The 21,083-nt window shown below is 41.3% G+C and overlaps 1 protein-coding gene across 1 annotated transcript in view; it reads left to right on the top strand.

The window, feature by feature from the left end:
• The window catches only part of LOC128687862 (protein O-mannosyl-transferase TMTC1), a 53,916-nt gene that overhangs the window by 20,895 nt on the left and 11,938 nt on the right, over nucleotides 1-21,083 (top strand). Inside the window, exons 2-11 of the mRNA XM_070083836.1 lie at nucleotides 2,626-2,803; nucleotides 5,134-5,207; nucleotides 6,394-6,723; nucleotides 9,299-9,371; nucleotides 11,044-11,147; nucleotides 13,843-14,029; nucleotides 14,748-14,869; nucleotides 17,698-17,841; nucleotides 18,701-18,814; nucleotides 20,597-20,740. Coding sequence (XP_069939937.1) covers nucleotides 2,626-2,803; nucleotides 5,134-5,207; nucleotides 6,394-6,723; nucleotides 9,299-9,371; nucleotides 11,044-11,147; nucleotides 13,843-14,029; nucleotides 14,748-14,869; nucleotides 17,698-17,841; nucleotides 18,701-18,814; nucleotides 20,597-20,740 — 1,470 coding nt within the window. The remainder of the gene's footprint in view (nucleotides 1-2,625; nucleotides 2,804-5,133; nucleotides 5,208-6,393; nucleotides 6,724-9,298; nucleotides 9,372-11,043; nucleotides 11,148-13,842; nucleotides 14,030-14,747; nucleotides 14,870-17,697; nucleotides 17,842-18,700; nucleotides 18,815-20,596; nucleotides 20,741-21,083) is intronic.

Here is a 21,083-nt window from a genome sequence, read left to right as displayed (position 1 = left end):
TTTCTGTGTACTTTTCCACTTCAAAATGATAGTAACTGATATATGCTTATTCTGCATATATGGAAAATAGCACCAATGAGAAAATGTTACATATGTGAAACAGCTGAGCGCATTCGTGATTTCCACTGAAGATGTGAGTGCAACCACACGAAAGTTGTCACCTGTTTCTCTTCTGTTATTTATTTCGTTACAGTTATTTTTTTTTCTCTCGTGTTCACGTTATAAGACTTTTTAGTTCATTTTTTACATTTCATCACGATTTATGTTTATTGTTTATGAAAGAGACTTAAAAATTAGTCAAGAAAAATCCACTCTTGTTTAAGCAAAAAAGGAAATATTAGTTTTGGTCATATATACAAAGAAAGGCAGCAAATGTTGAAATTATAGGAGTTATGGGACCTTGAGGGGGGAACCTGTCATTTGATACCTCCTCTCTCTATGTTACAATTATATTCAAGTCATTAATCACCTGGGAAATGGAAAGCAACCATTTCTGATGCTAGGTAGAGAAGAGTGTCTGAAATTATTTCAACTAAGAGGCCTTCAGGGCAGGCCCTTGAAGGAGCCATCTTCCACCAGCTGTCATACGTACCTGTTGCTCACAAAAATCTTCTCCAATAACCCTTGTAACTTCTCCGCTCACTTGTAATTTAGACCAGTAGTGTTTTGTCGAATATTGATAACCTGTGATTACTCTCCCCTCCACCCGTCCTTGTGCTTTCATATTAAAGGTAGATTTCTTCGGGTGCGTGGAGGGAATGACTTCCTGGGGGTGCGTTAGACGTGAGTGGTCGATGCCAGCGAGTACTAGACTCCTTGTGGGTCATTATGACATATCCATTAAACTTCAGTTAGTGTTCCGTCAGACGATATAGGAAGTCTTAGAGTGATGAGGCAAAACTTCGTGTCAAGGTCGAAGTAGTAGGTCATTGACTTTAGTCAGGTTTTGTTCCTTAGTGTTTTAGGAGGAATGTCTGAGAATACTTCTTTACACATGGTCTCACGTGATGCCAGTCCAGGACGGAGCTAAACGTAATCTTGTTTAATTTCTAACATGTAGGTTATATGGGAATACCTCCCTACAGTTACAATGGTCGAGCTCAGTGCCCTGCGGAATGTTATTGTTCTACAAAGAGCCACCTTTACCTGTCTGTTGTAGCTAAGGTATACTAAGACGCTACAATACACAAATAATCCGCAGATAGGACAGAGGAGCTTACGACGACCTTTCTGTACGATAAAGGTGTTAGTTTCATCTTGCTGCAGTGACTTATACTAGAGATACAAGACACAAGTACAGCATTAGGGAATTTTTTATGAAAACTTTCCACTCACTGGGGCTTTGGACTTCCAATGTAGAGACTGAAAAAGGCAGAGTAAATATAGACTGGGAAAGGTCAGGCACAGAGAGCATGCATGGTCATAGCCTGGTGAGAGAGATGACATACTAAATGACGTCACTTGATCGACGTATATTGATAGTGAAATATTTAAGGCGCTTTGATCAAAGGTATACAGAAAGCTCCTGGAGAGCGAAACGTTGCCACAGTAAAATGTCACATTAGTTGCATCTGTGTTTTTTTACCATAGTCAAAATTCTCCCTCAAGATATAAATTTCTCGCCAGCCGTTAGAACTTTCTTATTATTTAAATAAGTGTTAATATCACTTTGTGAAGGGATTATCATCGCTCGCGTTTTATGGGAAGAAAGTGAACCTGCCAGAGTATACCTGAGAGTGGCACAGAAGGAAGTTTTTACAATATTGATATACAATACCGACAAGATGAGGAATGAGGCAAATATGCAACACCTGCGTATCTTTATCAGTCCAGTATAGAAATATAGGAAGACAGTGGAGGATGAGGCAATCAGTCTCTCAGCCTGGAAGCCGGTGTTCAGTTCCTTGTTGAAACTGAAACATTAACCCTCGAGGGCAGTGGGCAATTCCTCTCTTGCATGAGTAAACGATATAGCGCAGTTTTTGGCCCAGGTACTGGATTTGGGGATGAGGTAAAGAAGATCGTCAAAGTGGCCATTTCATACCATGAGATGAAGAACACTAACTTGAAGTTGCGTGGCTCAAAGATTCTGTTCTTGGAGCCGTTCTAAGACATCGACTTTGAAGGAAATAACTCAGGAATGATACAGTGTCTGGAGTGTTACCAGGAGGTCACGGCTCCGTAATTTCCAGTGCAACCAAATCAGCGTTCTATATAGGTGGGGGAAGGGGAGTGGTTTAATAAGAGGTCAGTTGAGGAAGAACTGTGACCATATTCACTCTCATGCAGTGGTGAGAGATACTTAAACATGACTCACGAAATCGTAATGACACGATTGGAAACAAACCGTACCACGGGTGGGGTTAGAACCTGCGATTAGACTCTCTGATCGTGGGTTCTAACCCCACCCGTGGTATGGTATGCTTAAAAATGCTTGTCATTGAGTGTGAGATGTAAATGATAGTCGTCTCTCTCTCTCCCTCCAATAGAAGTCATTCATACCTTTACCCTCCTTCATCCACTGAATATACTTCCTCTACCACCACAGATATACCAAGTATCTCAGCTCACTACACTCACCTCCATGAATCCTGACAACAAACCTTCTTCCTGTGTCTCCTGCAGGATCAATCACCTGTTGTTCGGGTTGCGACCAGTGTTGTTCCATGCGGTGAACCTGTTGCTGCACTCCTGCGTCTGCGTGCTGCTGACGCGGCTGCTACTGCGTCTGCTGCGCCTCCCCCAGGGTACCGTCCTCTCAGCGGCTCTCATCTTCGCCACGCACCCCGTCCACACCGAGGCTGTGAGTGCCACCTGGGGTGCCAAACTGTCTTCTTTGCCCCCCAAAAATCTTAAATTTTAGATACAAAAAAAAAAATTAAACCTGCCTAAAAATTATTAAAAGAAAAACGTAAAAAAATAACGCCAGACCACTGCCAAATTTCATTTTTTTATTTCATATAAAATATTTAAATTTTTTCTCCCAATAGTTATGAAAACAAGAGACAAAATTGTAAGAGAAGCTTGTCGAGACTGTCGAGACAAAGCTCTACGCTTTGTCTCGACAGTCTCTCTCTCTCCAGCTCGTCTCTGTATCCTCCTGACCTCCCAGTGAGCTTCACCACAGCTTCACCACAGCTTCACCACAGCTTCACCACAGCTTCACCACAGCTTCACCACAGCTTCACCACAGCTTCACCACAGCTTCACCAGACTCCATCACTTACACACTATCACCAGTTCCTCAAATTTCATAATAACAGAGACAAAGATAAACAAAAAAGGCAGAACGTCAAATTTTCTTAAATTCAACAATAAAAGGCCGAGCTTTAAATGACCTTAAATATAAAAGGTAGAAATTTAAATGGCCTGAAATTCTATAATAAAAGGCTCAACATTTACTTCGCAACAATACCAAAAGTTAGGTCTTTTTTTTGAATAACTTCAATGTTAATAAATATTCCGCTTCGTATTTCCTGGTATATATATAAATATTCTTGTGATCTCGCACAGCGCTTAGTTATAATAATAATAATAATAATAATAATAATAATAATAATAATAATAATAATAATAATAATAGCAATAATAATAATAATAATAATAATAATAATAGTAATGGTAATAACAATAATAATAATAATAATAATAATAATAATAATAATAATGGTAATAATAATAATGGTAATAATAATAATTACAATAATAATAATAATAATAATAATAATAATAATAATAATAATGATGATGATAGTAATGGTAATAACAACAACAACAACAAAAATAATAATAATAATAATAATAATAATAATAATAATAATAATAATAATAATAATAATAGTAATAATAATAATTATAATAATAATAATAATGATAGTAATGATAATAACAATAATAATAATAATAATAATAATAATAATAATAATAATAATAATAATAATAATAATAATAATAATAATGGTAATAATATAATAATAATAATAATAATAATAATAATAATAATAATAATAATAATAATAATAATAATAATAATAAAGGCATAAAGCCTTTAGTTATGATTATATTAAAAATAGTCTCACAAAACGTTTTGAAATAATAACTAGAGAAACGTAGTCATTTTCCTCCAGATTTCAACAGTACAAAAGTCCTTGTGGGTTTAGCACCTAGCTTTGATTGCAATAACAACAATGATGATAGTTATTGCGTGAGGTTCTAATTAATTACAGTTCTACTGCATGCCTTCACCTTTGATATACCTTTGATGAGTGCTGAGAGTTTTTCTCTACTCCCGGAGCCCGGCCGTGGGCCAGGCTCGTCTGGTGCTAACCTGGTCAGCCAGGCTGTTGCTGCTGGCGGTCCGCAGCCCCACATATCCATCACAGCCTGGTTGATCTGGCACCTGGTGAAGATTTATTACACAAAAACCACCGTAAATACAGTCCAGGCGTCCCAAAATGGTGTCCCTTCTAGGAAATGTATGCGGCCCTCACATGTAATTATTTATTCACTTTAACGCAGGTTCCACACTGTGCAGTGTCAACACAACCGTGCGGCCGTCACAAGTGGGTCACATTTGACCATCAAATGTGACCCACTTGTGTAGGAAGGTTGAGGATGATACTGTACAAGCAAGCAAGAGTGCCTGAGCAGAGGCCCTCGTGAATACACTCATGCTTCACAACCCGTGAATCGAAAACATTAATTAAATGAAAAAATCTTATGGTGATACCGACAGGACGTGGTAAAAGAAATTTATACATCTCAGGGCATTTATTATACGAGGCGTATCGCCACGAGTAGTTTCTTCTGTCTTGCAGAAGCCACTCGTGGCGAAACGTTTCCTCCAATTAATGTTCTGAACTGTGCATGGGTGTATTTTTCCACAGGATTAGATGTTTCGGTCTTTGGCAGACTGTCACCAGGTTCCAGAAGGGACCCAGACATTATCTAGTATTTTTTTTATTTTATTTTCAGATTGCTGGTTAGTAGTACTCGTAATAAGGTGTTGCTACCTGTGTAATGTTGCAGCCACGGTGCTGTTACTTGCGGAATGTTGCAGCCACAGTGTTACTGCGAACTGTTGCAGTTATGATGTAGTTGCATCTACACAATGTGTCGTTTTTGTTGTTGCAGGTGACGGGGCTGGTGGGACGAGCAGACCTGCTGGCTGCCCTGGCATTCCTCGCCTCCATCTTCTCTTACCACAGGTAAATTCCTCCGTTACCACAGATAAATTCCCCCTGTAACCTTAGGTGAACTCCACTGTTCAGGAAGAGTTTTTATAACCAGTTCTTCCCATCACCACCCTACTGAAGTCTCCCAGCACAAGCTGACACTACTGAAGTCTTTCAGCTAAGACTGACACTGCTGCTGAAGTTTCCCAGCTCAGATTGGCACTACTGAATTCTACCAGCTCAGACTGGCACTACTGAATTCTCCCAGCTCAGACTGGCACTTCTGAAGTCTTTCAGCTCAGGCTAACACTACTGAAGTCTTCCAGCTCAGATTGACACTAGTGAAGTCTTTCAGCTCAGGCTAACACTACTGAAGTCTTCCAGCTCAGACTGGCACTACTGAAGTCTTCCAGCTCAGGCTGACACTGCTCAAGTCTTCCAGGTCAGGCTGGCACTACTGAAGTCTTCCAGCTCAGGCTGACACATTGTGTGACCCATCCTGTGTGATGGAATATGACAGGGAAACATACCTACCTTACTTTCCCACTTTGTATCTATCATATAGAATCACAATATCCAGGTACCGTGAGGTACTCATTAGGTTTCTGTATTAAATTACTATTGGACAGTAACATGACTGTTGGACAGTAACATGAGTGTGGGACAGTATCAACTATAAGTACAGTTCACAAACATGTCTCTTCCCTGACTGCCAATTTAACATCCTGGCTCTGGTTGTCAACAACCATAACATCACATTAACCCAGCCACCTGCAGCCATTACACCTTCACGACAACGGGCATGATGACTCGTTAAGTCGCCTATTTGGCTCTCACTGCATCCATAACCCCCCCCCCCCCCCACTCCTCCCAGCAACACCCCTTCCCCAACTTCCCTCTCTAAACTACCCTTAACCTGACGGCAGTTTCCTGCTGAGCCATTTGTTAGATGACACAACCTGACTTAGATCGCGAGAACTACCTTCACAAACTACGTCTCTTGTACAGTTTTAGCTTACTAAAGAAGGTTTCAGTTTCAAATCGAAAGCTGTTTAGTAAATAACTTAACTTTGTTTTTCAATTATTTTGTGGCATAAATGCTTCTACGAAATAGTTTTTTTCTGAGAGATATGATTTGGTTAATTCCTATTTTGCACAGTTTTTCTGGAATATGTAACCATTTTGTGTACTCTCTGATCTGATGTGTACTTATCACCAGTGCAATTGAGACCGACAGAGTGAACCCGAACTATGAAGATGGAATCGACGACGAAGGAGAATCAGCAGGTGAAGGAGGAGGAGGGGAAGGAAGAAGCCTCGGCTCAGGCTGGGAGAACACCAGAAGAGAGATACCGGGCATTGTGAGGGAAGGAATAGGAGATGGAGGAGAAGGAGAACGGGAAGGAGGAGAAGGGAATAAAGAGTGGGTGTGGGTGCAGAGAGCGGGGATGGTGACTGGAGTGGGCACACTGTGCAAGGAGCCGGCTCTCACCGCCCTGCTAGCCTGCGCCGCCTGGGATGTCATCCTTCACAGGAAACACGTCAGGAGGTAGGTGACGGAGGTGATCCTCGAAACTTAAGGCTCACGTCTGTCACCCTTCGTCTTTATATCTTTCTCGTTCCTTTCTTCACGTAATAATAATAACTGTCTTTTTAGCCAACTAAGTAAAAGAGAATAAGTGAACCATACACTGACAGTGTGGAGTGCACTATACACTGACAGTGTGGAGTGCACTATACACTGACAGCGTGGAGTGCACTATACACTGACAGTGTGGAGTGCACTATACACTGACAGTGTGGAGTGCACTATACACTGACAGTGTGGAGTGCACTATACACTGACAGTGTGGAGTGCACTATACACTGAAAGTGTGGAGTGCACTATACACTGGCAGTGTGGAGTGCACTATACACTGACAGTATGGAGTGCACTATACACTGACAGTGTGGAGTGCACTATACACTGACAGTGTGCAGTGCACTATACACTGACAGTGTGGAGTGCACTATACACTGACAGTGTGGAGTGCACTATATAATGACAGTGTGGAGTGCACTATACACTGGCAGTGTGGAGTGCACTATACACTGACAGTGTGGAGTGCACTATACACTGACAGTGTGGAGTGCACTATACACTGACAGTGTGGAGTGCACTATACACTGGCAGTGTGGAGTGCACTATACACTGACAGTGTGGAGTGCACTATACACTGACAGTGTGGAGTGCACTATACACTGACAGTGTGGAGTGCACTATACACTGACAATGTGGAGTGCACTATACACTGGCAGTGTGGAGTGCACTATATAATGACAGTGTGGAGTGCACTATACACTGGCAGTGTGGAGTGTACTATACACTGACAGTGTGGAGTGCACTATACACTGGCAGTGTGGAGTGTACTATACACTGACAGTGTGGAGTACACTATACACTGGCAGTGTGGAGTGTACTATACACTGACAGTGTGGAGTGCACTATACACTGACAGTGTGGAGTGCACTATACACTGACAGTGTGGGGTGCACTATATACTGACAGTGTGGAGTGCACCATACACTGACAGTATGGAGTGCACTATACACTGACAGTGTGGAGTGCACTATACACTGACAGTGTGGAGTGTACTATACACTGACAGTGTGGAGTGCACTATACACTGACAGTGTGGAGTGCACTATACACTGACAGTGTGGAGTGCACTATACACTGGCAGTGTGGAGTGTACTATACACTGACAGTGTGGAGTGCACTATACACTGACAGTGTGGAGTGCACTATACACTGACAGTGTGGGGTGCACTATATACTGACAGTGTGGAGTGCACCATACACTGACAGTATGGAGTGCACTATACACTGACAGTGTGGAGTGCACTATACACTGACAGTGTGGAGTGTACTATACACTGACAGTGTGGAGTGCACTATACACTGACAATGTAGAGTGCACAATACACTGACAATGTAGAGTGCACTATACACTGACAGTGTGGAGTGCACTATACACTGACAGTGTGGAGTGCACTAAACACTGACAATGTAGAGTGCACTATACACTGACAGTGTGGAGTGCACTATACACTGACAGTGTGGAGTGCACTATACACTGACAGTGTGGAGTGCACTATACACTGGCAGTGTGGAGTGTACTATACACTGACAGTGTGGAGTGCACTATACACTGACAGTGTGGAGTGCACTATACACTGACAGTGTGCAGTGCACTATACACTGACAGTGTGGAGTGCACTATACACTGACAGTGTGGAGTGTACTATATAATGACAGTGTGGAGTGTACTATACACTGACAGTGTGGAGTGCACTATACACTGACAGTGTGGAGTGCACTATACACTGACAGTGTGCAGTGCACTATACACTGACAGTGTGGAGTGCACTATACACTGACAGTGTGGAGTGTACTATATAATGACAGTGTGGAGTGCACTATACACTGACAGTGTGGAGTGCACTAAACACTGACAATGTAGAGTGCACTATACACTGACAATGTGGGAATTCATAAATCTGCTCACATTCACTCAGCTACACAGAAAAGATCTGCAATATTTTCTTACTGGTAAACACGAGTATTATCTCCGGGAACAACGAGTAGTTAAGATCACTTTATCAAACTTTCATAATTCAATACTCGAAATTCTTGGAGATGCAAGATCCATTGTAACGTAGTTTAACCTTGTATACTTTATTATTCCACCATGAGTATGTATACAGTCTACAGGACATCCATGAGAAGAACATTATGTATAAACGCTATATAAGGGGGGAGGGGGATATATGATGACAACCGATCATATAATATACTATATGTTGAAGGTACTCTCTTATACCGGTGAATTCAGTGGGGAATTAAAATTCATTTTCATAACCAGGAGTTTTAGACCGAAATGTGGCGCTGAGATCAGTTATATATACTTAATTCTTCTTTTTCTCGTCAGCTTTACCCACATCGTGGATATATAAACTAAGCTTCAATTAGATTTTAAAAAATTAAGCCCTAAACGCGTATAGATCATTCAGGGCTAAAATAGCTACAATATATAGATTTTTTCCCAACATAATTATATTCATAATGCTTCAACTCTTTCCAGATTATTTGGTCATCAGTCAACAATGAAACACTTGAGGCCTCTTGTACGGAGGCTCTCACGGCTCTGTTTGATGGTAAGTTAAAATAAACCTGTAGAAATTAAAATGCAATTCAATTCAAGTTTATTCTCTATAAGGGTTACAATGTGGGGTTTACAGGTTTTGGGTATTGTGTGTTTACATGTTATAAAATACTAATTACAGAGGGGGCCACTAGGACACCTAGCCTGGCTAGGTATTTCGAGCAGAGTGAGATTAATTCTTAACATTAAATCCTTACAGATTATGGTATTAAGGCTAAGTGACTACATCATAATTTGTGAGTTTAGCAATGTGAATGCTTTTCTTTTGGCACAATACAAGGTGTCTATATTGGAGTATCATAGGCAAACTTATGACTAGTTAGGATTTATTATTTTAAGATTAAGATTAGTATTTCTGGGTTTACAGTCAGTGAGTGAGTGAGTGTAATTGTGAACCACCAGGTGGTTATCATGTAGTTAGTTGACGGGGTGTATCAGGGAGATGTTTTCTAACTGTAGTTTTGAAAGTGATGAATGTGTCTGCAGTTCTAGAGTTTTCAGGTAGGGTGTTCCAAATTTTAGGTCCTTTGAAATACATTGAATTTTTGTAAAGGTTTATTCGAACACGGGGAATGTCATAGAGATGTTTGTGTCTGGTGTTATGCCTGTGGATCATGTCACAACTATCAAGAAAGCGTTTTAGGTCAAGGTTATTAAGGTCCTGTAGATATAGATTGCACAGTAGTAAGTGTGGATGTTCTGAACAGGGAGTAAGTTTAGATCTATGAAGAGTGGGTGCTGAAATTTAGGTTGTTGTCGAGATATAGGCCAAGGAATTTGCCCTCATTATGTCTGGCAATTAGAGTGTTGTCGATCTTAAATTAGAGTGTTGTCGATCTTAATGTTAAGTTGCGCAACACCTGCTCTGCTACCAAACATAATATATTAGGTTTTGCCAGTGTTAAGTGTAAGTTTATTGGCTGTCATCCAAGTCGATATTTTGAGCAGCTCCTCATTAACAATGGTGTTGAGGGTGGTAAGGTTAGGGTGGGAGATGACAGAAGTCGTGTCGTCAGCAAAGAGAATGGGGTTTCAGGTGTTGGGATATGTTTGGAAGATCATTGATGTAAATGAGGAAGAGCAGGGGTCCAAGGACACTTCCCTGTGGAACTCCAGTATCAAGTGGCCGTATTGATGAGGCTGTGTCTTTAATGGTGACATACTGATACCTATTAGAAAGGTAGGATTTAAAATATGCAAGCGCATGGCCTCTTATACCATAGTGGTAAAGTTTGTGGAGTAGGTCAATAAAAATTCCTAGCGGATATTCCTTATTCTCCAATGCTGTGTAAAGCAGGTCTAGCACTTTTATAATTGCAACATTAGTGCTTTTATTTTTCCTGAATCCAAATTAGCAGGGGATGAGTATGTTTTGTGTCGTTATAAATGAATATAGTCTCCTGTGCACGAGTTTCTCGAAGATTTTGGATAGCAATGGTAAGTTTGATATTGGCCTATAGTTGTTTACGTCGCGTTTAACGTTCATGAACCAGCTCTTCTAATGCACATTAGCCACTACTTCCCTCTCAAAAATATCTTTCGGAGTTTTATATATATATATATATATATATATATATATATATATATATATATATATATATATATATATATATATATATATATATATATATATATATATATATATTATTTTTTTGTACATGTAGGGAGCAGTTATCTTGGTCTTCCGTCTCTGGATGCTGAGAGGAGCGTCACCTATCTTCAGCGACCAGGACAACCCAGCATCTTTCTCTCCATCCTTCTTAACCAGGTAAGATAACTCAGCATCTTTCTCTCCATCCTTCTTAACCAGGTAAGATAACTCAGCATCTTTCTCTCCATCCTTCTTAAACAGGTAAGATAACTCAGCATTTATCTCTCCATCCTTCTTAACCAGGTAAGATAACTCAGCATCTTTCTCTCCATCCTTCTTAACCAGGTAAGATAACCAGCATCTTTCTCTCCATCCTTCTTAACCAGGTAAGATAACTCAGCATCTTTCTCTCCATCCTTCTTAACCAGGTAAGATAACTCAGCATCTTTCTCTCCATCTTTCTTAACCAGGTAAGATAACTCAGCACTTTTACCTCCATCCTTCTTAACCAGGTAAGATAACCAGCATCTTTCTCTCCATCCTTCTTAACCAGGTAAGATAACTCAGCATCTTTCTCTCCATCCTTCTTAACCAGGTAAGATAACTCAGCAACTTTCTCTCCATCCTTCTTAACCAGGTAAGATAACTCAGCATCTTTCTCTCCATCCTTCTTAACCAGGCAAGATAACTCAGCATCTTTCTCTCCATCCTTCTTAACCAGGTAAGATAACTCAGCATTTATCTCTCCATCCTTCTTAACCAGGTAAGATAACTCAGCATCTTTCTCTCCATCCTTCTTAACCAGGCAAGATAACTCAGCATCTTTCTCTCCATCCTTCTTAACCAGGTAAGATAACTCAGCATCTTTCTCTCCACCTTTCTTAACCAGGTAATATAACTCAGCATCTTTCTCTCCATCCTTCTTAACCAGGTAAGATAACTCAGCATCTTTCTCTCCATCTTTCTTAACCAGGTAAGATAACTCAGCACTTTTCCCTCCATCCTTCTTAACCAGGTAAGATAACCAGCATCTTTCCCTCCATCCTTCTTAACCAGGTAAGATAACTCAGCATCTTTCTCTCCATCCTTCTTAACCAGGTAAGATAACTCAGCATCTTTCTCTCCACCTTTCTTAACCAGGTAAGATAACTCAGCATCTTTCTCTCCACCTTTCTTAACCAGGTAAGATAACTCAGCATCTTTCTCTCCACCTTTCTTAACCAGGTAAGATAACTCAGAATCTTTCTCTCCATCCTTCTTAACCAGGTAAGATAACTCAGCATCTTTCTCTCCACCTTTCTTAACCAGGTAAGATAACTCTGCATCTTTCTCTCCACCTTTCTTAACCAGGTAAGATAACTCAGTATCTTTCTCTCCACCTTTCTTAACCAGGTAACATAACTCAGCATCTTTCTCTCCACCTTTCTTAACCAGGTAAGATAACTCAGCATCTTTCTCTCCACCTTTCTTAACCAGGTAAGATAACTCAGCATCTTTCTCTCCACCTTTCTTAACCAGGTAAGATAACTCAGCATCTTTCTCTCCACCTTTCTTAACCAGGTAAGATAACTCAGCATCTTTCTCTCCACCTTTCTTAACCAGGTAAGATAACCAGCATCTTTCTCTCCACTTTTCTTAACCAGGTAAGATAACTCAGCATCTTTCTCTCCATCCTTCTTAACCAGGTAAGATAACTCAGCATCTTTCTCTCTACCTTTCTTAACCAGGTAAGATAACTCAGCATCTTTCTCTCCACCTTTCTTAACCAGGTAAGATAACTCAGCATCTTTCTCTCCACCTTTCTTAACCAGGTAAGATAACCAGCATCTTTCTCTCCACCTTTCTTAACCAGGTAAGATAACTCAGCATCTTTCTCTCCATCCTTCTTAACCAGGCAAGATAACTCAGCATCTTTCTCTCCATCCTTCTTAACCAGGCAAGATAACTCAGCATCTTTCTCTCTACCTTTCTTAACCAGGTAAGATAACTCAGCATCTTTCTCTCCACCTTTCTTAACCAGGTAAGATAACTCAGTATCTTTCTCTCCACCTTTCTTAACCAGGTAAGATAACCAGCATCTTTCTCTCCACCTTTCTTAACCAGGTAAGATAACTCAGCATCTTTCTCTCCATCCTTCTTAACCAGGCAAGATAACTCAGCATCTTTCTCTCCATCCTTCTTAACCAGGGAAGATAACTCAGCATCTTTCTCTCCACCTTTCTTAACCACGTAAGATAACTCAGCATCTTTCTCTCCATCCTTCTTAACCAGGCAAGATAACTCAGCATCTTTCTCTCCATCCTTCTTAACCAGGCAAGATAACTCAGCATCTTTCTCTCCACCTTTCTTAACCAGGTAAGATAACTCAGCATCTTTCTCTCCACCTTTCTTAACCAGGTAAGATAACTCAGCATCTTTCTCTCCACCTTTCTTAACCAGGTAAGATAACTCAGCATCTTTCTCTCCACCTTTCTTAACCACGTAAGATAACTCAGCATCTTTCCCTCAGATGCTAGGCTTTACACAATATGAACGAACCATTGTTTACTTACAGTTAAGCGTTCTTCTGTTTCCTTGAGTGTTTTTATCACTAACAGAAAACAACAGAAGCCTCTGTGACTGCAGGACTTAGTACCATCTTAAAGTTTATTGGTAGAGACTGTTCAGTTTAGTTTCAGTCGTGTTTTGCCGTGACGAATTCAACGTCTTTTCCAGAAAGAATGACAACCAATCTGTCGCTAACTGACCCACAGGAGGTAATTATAAACTGGTGTTCTTACTGTTTCTGATATTTATTTGCAACTTTTAATCTTCCGTGATTTTTATGTATTCGGTAACTGATCTAATAAGGGTGTTCCTTGGTGTGGTGCAGACTGCTGACGTTCCTGTACCTGCCAGCATTCAACGCTTGGTTGTTGGTGTGTCCCTGGAGGCTGGCTCACGACTGGCAGATGGGTTCCATCCCTCTGGTCACCTCCTTCACCGACCTCAGGCTGGTGGCTTCGATCGCCTTTTATGCCGCCATCCTGCTCATCCTGAGAGCTGGATGCCTGCTGAAGGTGATATTATCTGAAATTATTATTATTATTATTAATTTTACTCTTGAAAAAAAACACGGGTTTAATTTTCCTTCCATCTTTAATTCATCCCTAGAAAACTCCATTAAAATTTGGGATGGAAGCGCATCCGTAAATCCTCATTAATCAAGAAACCCTTGTTATTACCCAGCTATTTGCGAACTCTGTTTCTCTTCCATCGTTTAACAGGTCCTGTATGTTAATCATTCTCTCTCTCCTCACTGTTACGTCTCTCCTCTGCTTCTCATTACTCATGAAAATATTTGGTTTACGACTTGCTATCTTTTGTCCAAGATAATGTTTTCTTAGATACTATCATAGTATGAGTCCAATTACCCGTGTCTCTCTCTTCCCCTACCTCCTCATCAGCCTCCTCTTTCACCTCTCCTCTCTCTGTCCCTTCTTCCTTATCCTCCATATTATTATATATATTTTTTTAATTTACAAGTTCTATAGGAGTTAGACTAAGTTTTTCTGCAACTTTTTCTTCCACTATATCTCCTGGTTACAGACCTTGTCCCACGTCATGTATGCACCATCCCCTTACGACTGGGGACACATGTAGACACGGTCCCTCCCAGGGGAACTAGCTCTACTTGCTTGTATTGTTGGCTGCCGGGTCACTGTCCGGAGAAGACCCTGGCTGGGACAAGACCGGCGAACCTACAACAACAACAATTGTATTGTTGGTCTCCCACAGGGTAGGGAAGGTCAGGCGCTGCTGCTGGGCTGGTCGCTGCTGGTGCTGCCCTTCCTACCAGCAACCAACCTCTTGTTTCCTGTTGGCTTCGTGGTTGCTGAGAGAATCCTTTACATTCCCAGGTGAGTGTTGCATCCCCAGGTGAGTGTTGCATCCCCAGGTGAGTGTTTCATCCTCAGGTGAGTGTTGCATCCCCAGGTGAGTGTTGCATCTCCAGCTGTTCATGTTCATGGAGGTGAGAGACTGAAGTTACAGGTGGTGATTAACACAGACGACAGATAAAACACATGCGGTAATTAGGGCATTTATTAAGCAGTAATTGGACTGGTAAAGTCCCTGGTGAAGGAACTTTCTCCTTAATATGTGTCATTATTGCTCCACGTGTGTCCATCTCCACATGTGTCCATCTCCACATGTGTCCATCTCCACATGTGTCCATCTCCACATGTGTCCATCTCCACATGTGTCCATCTCCACATGTGTCCATCTCCACATGTGTCCATCTCCACATGTGTCCATCTCCACATGTGTCCGTCTTAAAGCCGACACGTGGAAAGAACAAAATGCAATATGCGGGGAGAATCTTTAACGTACAACGTATCACCCTTAGTGGGCGAAACGTTGTGCAGTATCTTGCATAATATGTCTTATTCTTGTTACCTTGTTAGTGCTGCCTGCTTTTAAGAGAGATCAAATGCTCGCACATCACCTTTCACTCAGGCATAAATGTTTAAAGTGGTAAGCCAGCGGAAGGCCTCGGTCAGATGACCGGGTCATCGTATAACTTAGACCCGCGTCAAGGAACACTTGCCCTGTTTCCTGCTAAACCTTACCTAACCTAACTCAGGCAATGACCAGCAAGTCACCTTACTACGTTAAGGAAGGATGGAGGAAATGCCAACAGGATCGGAGTACAAGACAAACTCAAATCACTCAATAGAATGTAAGTCAAATGTTAGAGACCTGGGAGTGATAATATCAAAAGATCTCAGGTTCAAGGAGCACAACAGTGTTATTATGGTAACTGCAGGGAAAATGATAGGTTGGATAACGAGAACTTTCAAAACAAGAGATGCCAAGCCAATAATAATTTTCAGTTCGCTACTCCTCTCTAGGCTGTAGTGTTGCTGTGCACTAGCGGACACCTTCAGGGGGGGGGGGCGAAATTGCTAAACTGGAAAATATAGAGAGAATATTATCAGATCGTATACACGCAGTCAAGCACCTAAACTATTGAAAGTAACTCACGAAACCGTAATGACACGATTGCAAACAAACCATACCACGGGTGGGGATAGAACCCGCGATCAGAGTCTCAAAACTCCAGACCGTCTCGTTAGCCACTGGACCAGCTAGCCACAATAAGATTCGCCCAACTAGGTATATTTCTACACCATAGGAAGGTTAGCATAGGCACCACTGTGACCACAAATGCAAGTTTTTACAGACGAATCTTATTGTAGCTAGCTGGTCCAGTGGCTAACGCGACGGTCTGGAGTTTTGAGGCTCTCTGATCGCGGGTTCTATTCCCGCCCGTGGTATGGTTTTTTTTTTAGTGAAAGTGCTTGAAGTCCCTCGAGCTGTACTCCTTAGAACGTAGGCGAGAAAGATTCATCATAATCTACACTTGGAAAATATTGGAGGGATTAGTTCAAAATCTGCACACTGAACAATGTTCCAGACTATGCAGCAAAACTCTTCCCCAGCTGAGGGACTGAACACTTTAAAACTACGACTTGAAGGGTGATGGACTGATGACATCTCTATCGTATGTGCTGCCTCCTATGCACTTGACTGAAAAAGTCTTCTGTGCAGGCGAAACGTTTCGGAATAAAGATACCTAGGGTGGACAGAAATATACCTAGATGAGTGACTCTTAAAAGGCCAGCATGATCCAGTGGATCATATACCGGCGAGTTGTAGGACCAGCTCGCCACACCAGCACTTGGTGTGTCTTTGTGGGAGTTAACCTCGGAATGTTAATAACGTAAGAGAACACAATAAAAAGCCTCGGGGTCCTCAAGTTCTCTCGTCGAGGATGCGACCCACAACAGCCAACTAGCTTCTAGGGATATATTTACTACTAGGTGAAAAGGGGGCAGCAGATGTAAAGAGAATTGCCCTACACGTCTTGCATCGCCAGGAGATTAATTCGGATCCTTGCAGTTGTGAGTTGGATCTTCTACCACTGAGATCCTGAAGCACTTCAAGCACAAGACTCATACTACTGCTTTTTTTTTTTCTTCTAAAAAGAAAACGAGTTATTGCTCTTCTAATCTAATTCTGTCAGTGATGTAGCTTTTTCCAAAGCCCATTTTTTAATTTGTCTTATATCTCAGCTGATATCCCCTTTACAATAATCAGTCTCCTGTGTCTTTATTTTGTTATTGGACGGGACGTGACCAAGGTGGTCGTGACATAAACAAACACTGTGAAGTAAACTATGATGATAAAGATATTTGGTGTGCTCTAAGCTGTAGGTTTTCCAGGTGAGACGAACAAAGTGTGTTAGCTAGCATCTTCTGACCTCAGTGATGGTTTATCTTCGCTCCTTACTCAAACATTTTCCTCGCCTGGACGTGTAAACAAGTGAAATATTGTTTGGTAAATGAACACAGATGTAACTAATGTGACATTTTGTTGTGGCAACGTTTCGCTCTCCAGGAGCTATGTGAAGCCGTTACTAAGTGAAATATTACTCCCGTGAAGAATAAAAGTCACACTGCCGTGGATGCTGCAGTTCGCATCCAATCCACAAAATGGAAAAACCAATATAATGTCGCCATTTGATTAATATCCAGAACGAACACAGTTTAGTTTCCATTCTCGATTTGTGGGTTACCTATGTATTGTGTATTTAATCCCATTGATTTTTTTTTTAGCATTTACGTACCTAGTTCGCGCTTAGTGTCCAATCAGTGATGCTGTGCTTCTTGTGGTGCATCCCCAGCTTGGGTTACTCTGTGCTGGTGAGTGTGGGTATGTCTCGCGTGGGAAGACTGAGAGCACCTTGCCTCCTCCTGCTGCTGCTCGTGTTCTCCTGCAGGACCGTACACAGGAATCGTGACTGGGAATCCAGAGAGACGCTCTTCCTGTAAGTCTGCGTCCTGGTTGCTTGTTATTCAAATGAATACATGAAATTTTGCCGTGAATGACGAAAAGTGACGGAATGTGTTGTTTTGGATGATTGGTGAAGAAGGTTTGTTGCTGGCAGTATTCTGTGTCGCGGTACACCATAGTTAAAGTGTTCCTGTATTACTAGACCAACACTGGCTATGGAAGTGTTAACAAAAGTTACTTAAAATGCTGTAATTAAAGATGAAAGTGTGAAGAAAAAATGGTTAATGAAAAGAATAAATACAATTACTACCCTGAATCCTTTCTAAATATTAACATACTCTCACCCCAACACCACTTCTGCCTCCCTCCACTCTACCTTCCTCCACTCTACCTTCCTAGACTCTACCTTCCTCCACTCTACCTTCCTAGACTCTGTCTTGAACATTAAAATGGTATAAAATACCGACAGGTTGTTAGGTAAGACACATATGCAACAGTTAGGTATCTTTATTTCGAAATAAAGATACCTAACTGTTGCATATGTGTCTTACCTAATAGACTCTGCCTTCCTAGACTCTACCTTCCTAGACTCTATCTTCCTAGATTCTACCTTCCTCCACTCTACCTTCCTAGACTCTACCTTCTTCCACTCTACCTTCCTCCACTCTACCTTTCTCCACTCTACCTTCCACCACTCTACCTTTCTCCACTCTACCTTCCACCACTCTACCTCCTTCCACTCTGATCTAACATGATCACAAATACTTGATGGATACTAAAGCTGCAAATCCCCAGAACTTCACAAAATGTTCAGTTTAACTCAGCTGTGTTTGAGTGAGACGGATTTAGACGAGAATAATCAGTGGGTCTACCACAACAATGTTCTCGTACAGGTCGGGGCTGAGAACTCTGCCACACAACGCCAAGATGCACTACAACTTCGCCAACTTGCAGAAAGACCTTGGCAACACCGACTTAGCAAAGTTTCACTACACTGAGGCTATCAGGTGAGCGTCTCCTTGTAATACTCAACACTTTGTATTGTTGGTAAACTTCTTGCAAGAAGCTATTGAATGAATAATGATGAAAGTGCTCCCTTTTCTTGGCTCACCGATGTGTGAGCATATATATGTATATATATATATATATATATATATATATATATATATATATATATATATATATATATATATATATATATATATATATATATATATATATATATATATATATATATATATATATATATATATATATATATATATATATATATATATATATATTATCACACTGGCCGATTCCCACCAAGGCAGGGTGGCCCGAAAAAGAAAAACTTTCACCATCATTCACTCCATCACTGTCTTGCCAGAAGGGTGCTTTACACTACAGTTTTTAAACTGCAACATTAACACCCCTTCTTCAGAGTGCTGGCACTGTACTTCCAATCTCCAGGACTCAAGTCCGGCCTGCCGGTTTCCCTGAATCCCTTCATAAATGTTACTTTGTTCACACTCCAACAGCACGTCAAGTATTAAAAACCATTTGTCTCCATTCACTCCTATCAAACACGCTCACGCATGCCTGCTGGAAGTCCAAGCCCCTCGCACACAAAACCTCCTTTACCCCCTCCCTCCAACCTTTCCTAGGCCGACCCCTACCCCGCCTTCCTTCCACTACAGACTGATACACTCTTGAAGTCATTCTGTTTCGCTCCATTCTCTCTACATGTCCGAACCACCTCAACAATCCTTCCTCAGCCCTCTGGACAACAGTTTTGGTAATCCCGCACCTCCTCCTAACTTCCAAACTACGAATTCTCTGCATTATATTCACACCACACATTGCCCTCAGACATGACATCTCCACTGCCTCCAGCCTTCTCCTCGCTGCAACATTCATCACCCATGCTTCACACCCATATAAGAGCGTTGGTAAAACTATACTCTTATACATTCCCCTCTTTGCCTCCAAGGACAAAGTTCTTTGTCTCCACAGACTCCTAAGTGCACCACTCACCCTTTTCCCCTCATCAATTCTATGATTCACCTCATCTTTCATAGACCCATCCGCTGACACGTCCACTCCCAAATATCTGAATACATTCACCTCCTCCATACTCTCTCCCTCCAATCTGATATCCAATCTTTCATCACCTAATCTTTTTGTTATCCTCATAACCTTACTCTTTCCTGTATTCACTTTTAATTTTCTTCTTTTGCATACCCTACCAAATTCATCCACCAATCTCTGCAACTTCTCTTCAGAATCTCCCAAGAGCACAGTGTCATCAGCAAAGAGCAACTGTGACAACTCCCACTTTATGTGTGATTCTTTATCTTTTAACTCCACACCTCTTGCCAAGACCCTCGCATTTACTTCTCTTACAATCCCATCTATAAATATATTAAACAACCACGGTGACATCATATATATATATATATATATATATATATATATATATATATATATATATATATATATATATATATATATATATATATATATATATATATGTTAATGTTAATGTTAATGTTGCAGTTTAAAAACTGTAGTGTAAAGCACCCTTCTGGCAAGACAGTGATGGAGTGAATGAAGGTGAAAGTTTTTCTTTTTCGGGCCACCCTGCCTTGGTGGGAATCGGCCAGTGTGATAATAATAATAAAAATAAAATATATATTTATATATATATATATATATATATATATATATGTATATATATATATATATATATATATATATATATATATATATACACGAAGAAATAAGAGAAGTTTGTGTTTGTCCCTCAGGCTGTGGCCAAGACATTCCAGCGCCCACAATAACCTGGGAACTCTGGTCAAGAACACTTCCCAAGCTGAGAAACATTTCTGGTTGGCGCTGAAGGCACATCCCCGCCACTCTCACGCTTTTTACAACCTCGCCCACCTCAGGCAGTAAGTACCTCGCCCACCTTAGGCAGTAAGTACCTCGCCCACCTCAGGCAGTAAGTACCTCGCCCACCTCAGGCAGTAAGTACCTCGCCCACCTCAGGCAGTAAGTACCTCGCCCACCTCAGGCAGTAAGTATCTCGCCCACCTCAGGCAGTAAGTACCTCGCCCACCTCAGGCAGTAAGTACCTCGCCCACCTTAGGCAGTAAGTACCTCGCCCACCTCAGGCAGTAAGTACCTCGCCCACCTCAGGCAGTAAGTATCTCGCCCACCTTAGGCAATAAGTACCCCTGCCCAGTTCACGCAGCAAGTATCTCGCCCACGCCTCCTACAACCTCACCCAGCAGA

The sequence above is a fragment of the Cherax quadricarinatus genome, chromosome 10 (genome assembly GCF_038502225.1).
Source record: "Cherax quadricarinatus isolate ZL_2023a chromosome 10, ASM3850222v1, whole genome shotgun sequence".
Classification (NCBI taxonomy): Eukaryota; Metazoa; Arthropoda; class Malacostraca; order Decapoda; family Parastacidae; genus Cherax; species Cherax quadricarinatus.
The sequence above is the reverse complement of the archived record's forward strand: the minus strand, read 5'-3'. Positions and strand labels throughout refer to the sequence as shown.